This window comes from Nicotiana attenuata, unplaced genomic scaffold (genome assembly GCF_001879085.1).
Source record: "Nicotiana attenuata strain UT unplaced genomic scaffold, NIATTr2, whole genome shotgun sequence".
Classification (NCBI taxonomy): Eukaryota; Viridiplantae; Streptophyta; class Magnoliopsida; order Solanales; family Solanaceae; genus Nicotiana; species Nicotiana attenuata.
The window spans coordinates 839319-841900 of record NW_017670251.1 but is presented as its reverse complement, the minus strand read 5'-3'; the positions used below and the strand labels follow the sequence as shown (position 1 = coordinate 841900).

Below are 2582 nucleotides of genomic sequence, written 5' to 3'. Positions count from 1 at the left end.
ATTTATGCTACTATAAAGACTTCACATTAAAAATAAGATGAGATATTTTTCAAATAGAAAAATGAATTACTCATTTAAAAGTAAATTGATTAACAAATATTCTCACTAAAATAAATAAAAAGGATAGTATATATTTTATTCTTATCAGTTTTTTCTTAAAAGAGTTGATATCTTTTAATATTTGAATGTTCTTCTACGTTAGTGATTTTAATATTTGAATATCCTTTTGGCTAGAAAAAAGTATTTTTGGTCAATAAAAAGCTTGGTCAAACACGATTAATAGAGTTATGGACTCTTCGACATTAAAAAACAAAGTGATTGCATCTCTTCTATTATTCACTTATTAAAATAAGAATAAAATAAACACTTTATTTTTTCATTTGCCTTTCTCTTTACCTGTAATCGCTCTACGATTGTAAACAAAATAAAATCTCTTTCCCCCTTTCTCTTTCTCTATCTTTTTCTCCAACTTTTTCATTTCAAACCTCTCTCTCCATTTAATGGAGCAATCTGAGAGCTCAACGACCCACGTTCATCAGCAGCATCAAGAGCACGAAGAAGAACCAAACGGGTCATCGAACACGACCCATCACTTAACGGTTCCACCCGGTTTGACACCAGAAGAATTCGATGAGCTAAAATCAAGTGTCACTGAGTTCCACACCTACCGAGTCAACTCAGCCACACAATGCTCTTCCCTACTCGCACAACGCATCCACGCGCCGCCGCACATCGTCTGGTCCGTCGTCCGCCGCTTCGACAAACCCCAGATATACAAACACTTCATCAAGAGCTGTTCCGTCGGAGAAAACTTCTCCATCGTCGTGGGTGCCACGCGTTACGTCAACGTCATCTCCGGTTTACCGGCGGATACGAGTACTGAGAGGCTTGATATTTTGGATGATGAAAAGTACGTTACGGGTTTCAGTATAATTGGTGGGGAACATAGGTTGAGGAATTACAGGTCAGTTACTACTGTACATGGATTCGATCAACAACTCGATGGGAAAATCTCGACCGTTGTTTTGGAATCTTACGTTGTTGATGTGCCTGAAGGGAATACTGAAGAAGACACTCGTCTTTTTGCTGATACTGTCGTCAAGTTGAATCTTCAGAAGTTGGGCTCCGTCGCTGAAGCTATTGCTCGTGGAGGCAACGGTGTCGTTTCAGATAATTGAAAAGACGATACAGCAAGGTTTATTTTTTCTTCATCTTAATTTTCTTTTTTCTTTACCATTTAGCTTTCTTTTCCGGGGTTTGGGTATTGGCTTTATTTCTGAATTTTTTTTCTTTGAAATTATCGAAAAGATGTATTATTTCTTAAAGGGTTCATGGAAACAAGTTTATTTTAGTCGATGTGATGTACAGAATCAAGAAATGTTAAGATGAAGATGTTGTATTCTGTAACTTTTTTATTTTGTGGAAAGATAAAAAATCCGTTTACTTTTTTCAATTAAAGTGTCGTTGAAGTGGAAATGGAAAGTTTTCTTTTTTACCAAGTTTCCATTTTAATCTACCTCAGCTTATTAATAACATTTTGCTAATCTACAGAATGTTATACACGTATACTAATATGGAGATGAAGGTTGATTGTTGAATATGTTGCATTGCTCTTTGTAGTGGAGATTCAACGTTTGCTTCCTAGTTTCCATATTAATTTAAATTTGCTTAATCACTTGCCTTTTTTACTTTACTTTGAAAAAAGAGTATGAATACAACGCCATTGCAAGATTCTGCGCATCATTGGATCTCTCTCAGTATTTTTGGGGGTGAAGTTCATAAATAGCAAGATTTATAAGTAATAGTTGAAAAATAGCCACAATTTAAAAAGTAATTGAAATTTTACTATTTTTTATGTAAAGATAAATCTGAACGAAAGCATTGTTGAAAATCTCCAGTATGTTATGCTGAAACTTTCCGTGTGCTGGAGTTCCAGTATAATATGCTGGAAGTTTATACACAGATGCTCAAATCTCCAGTATATTACTATATTATGCTGGAACTTTCCGTGTGCTGGAGATTCAGCATAATATGCTTGAAGTTCATACACATGTGCACCTGCACCAATCTCCAGTAAATTATGTTGGGACTTTTCGTGTTGCAGCAAAATAGTGGCTATTTTTTAATGACTTTGCAAATGCTGGCTATTTTTCAATTACCAATCCGAAAATAGGCTAGCCCGTGTGCTTTTTTCACGCACTCCCTCCGTTTTAATTTATGTGAACCTATTTCTTTTTTGGTCCGTTCAAAAAAGAATGACCCTTTCTAAATTTGGAAACAATTTAGCTTAAATTTACAATTCTACCCTTCATGATAAGCTTTTATAGCCACCCAAATACTCTACCCCCCCCCCCCCCCCTTTTGACTTGTTTAGGACCACCAATTCCAAAAGTCTTCATTTTTTCTAGGGAAATTACCAGCTATGTCCATTTATAAGTAGCTCATTACAAAAATTGGCCAATTGATAAAATATTACTAATATTAGCCAATTAGCTATTTGTAGCAAAAAATATTAAAGTTTTGCTTTGTTTTGAGGGTGTTATTAGAAAAGATTGGTCACAACTTAAGGAGCTTGAATCTCA

At 35.1% G+C, this 2582-nt stretch overlaps 1 protein-coding gene across 1 annotated transcript; it reads left to right on the top strand.

The window, feature by feature from the left end:
• The first annotated feature begins 334 nt into the window (after nucleotides 1–334).
• Nucleotides 335–1494, top strand: LOC109236695 (abscisic acid receptor PYR1-like). Its single transcript, XM_019402897.1, has one exon. The coding sequence runs from the start codon at nucleotides 501–503 to the stop codon at nucleotides 1176–1178; it is 678 nt and encodes a 225-aa protein (XP_019258442.1). The 5' UTR covers nucleotides 335–500; the 3' UTR covers nucleotides 1179–1494.
• Nucleotides 1495–2582: the final 1088 nt, after the last annotated feature.

Excerpts from the sequence above, each read along its gene's own strand:
- LOC109236695 (XM_019402897.1), top strand. The coding sequence starts at position 501 with ATGGAGCAATCTGAGAGCTCAACGACCCACGTTCATCAGCAGCATCAA.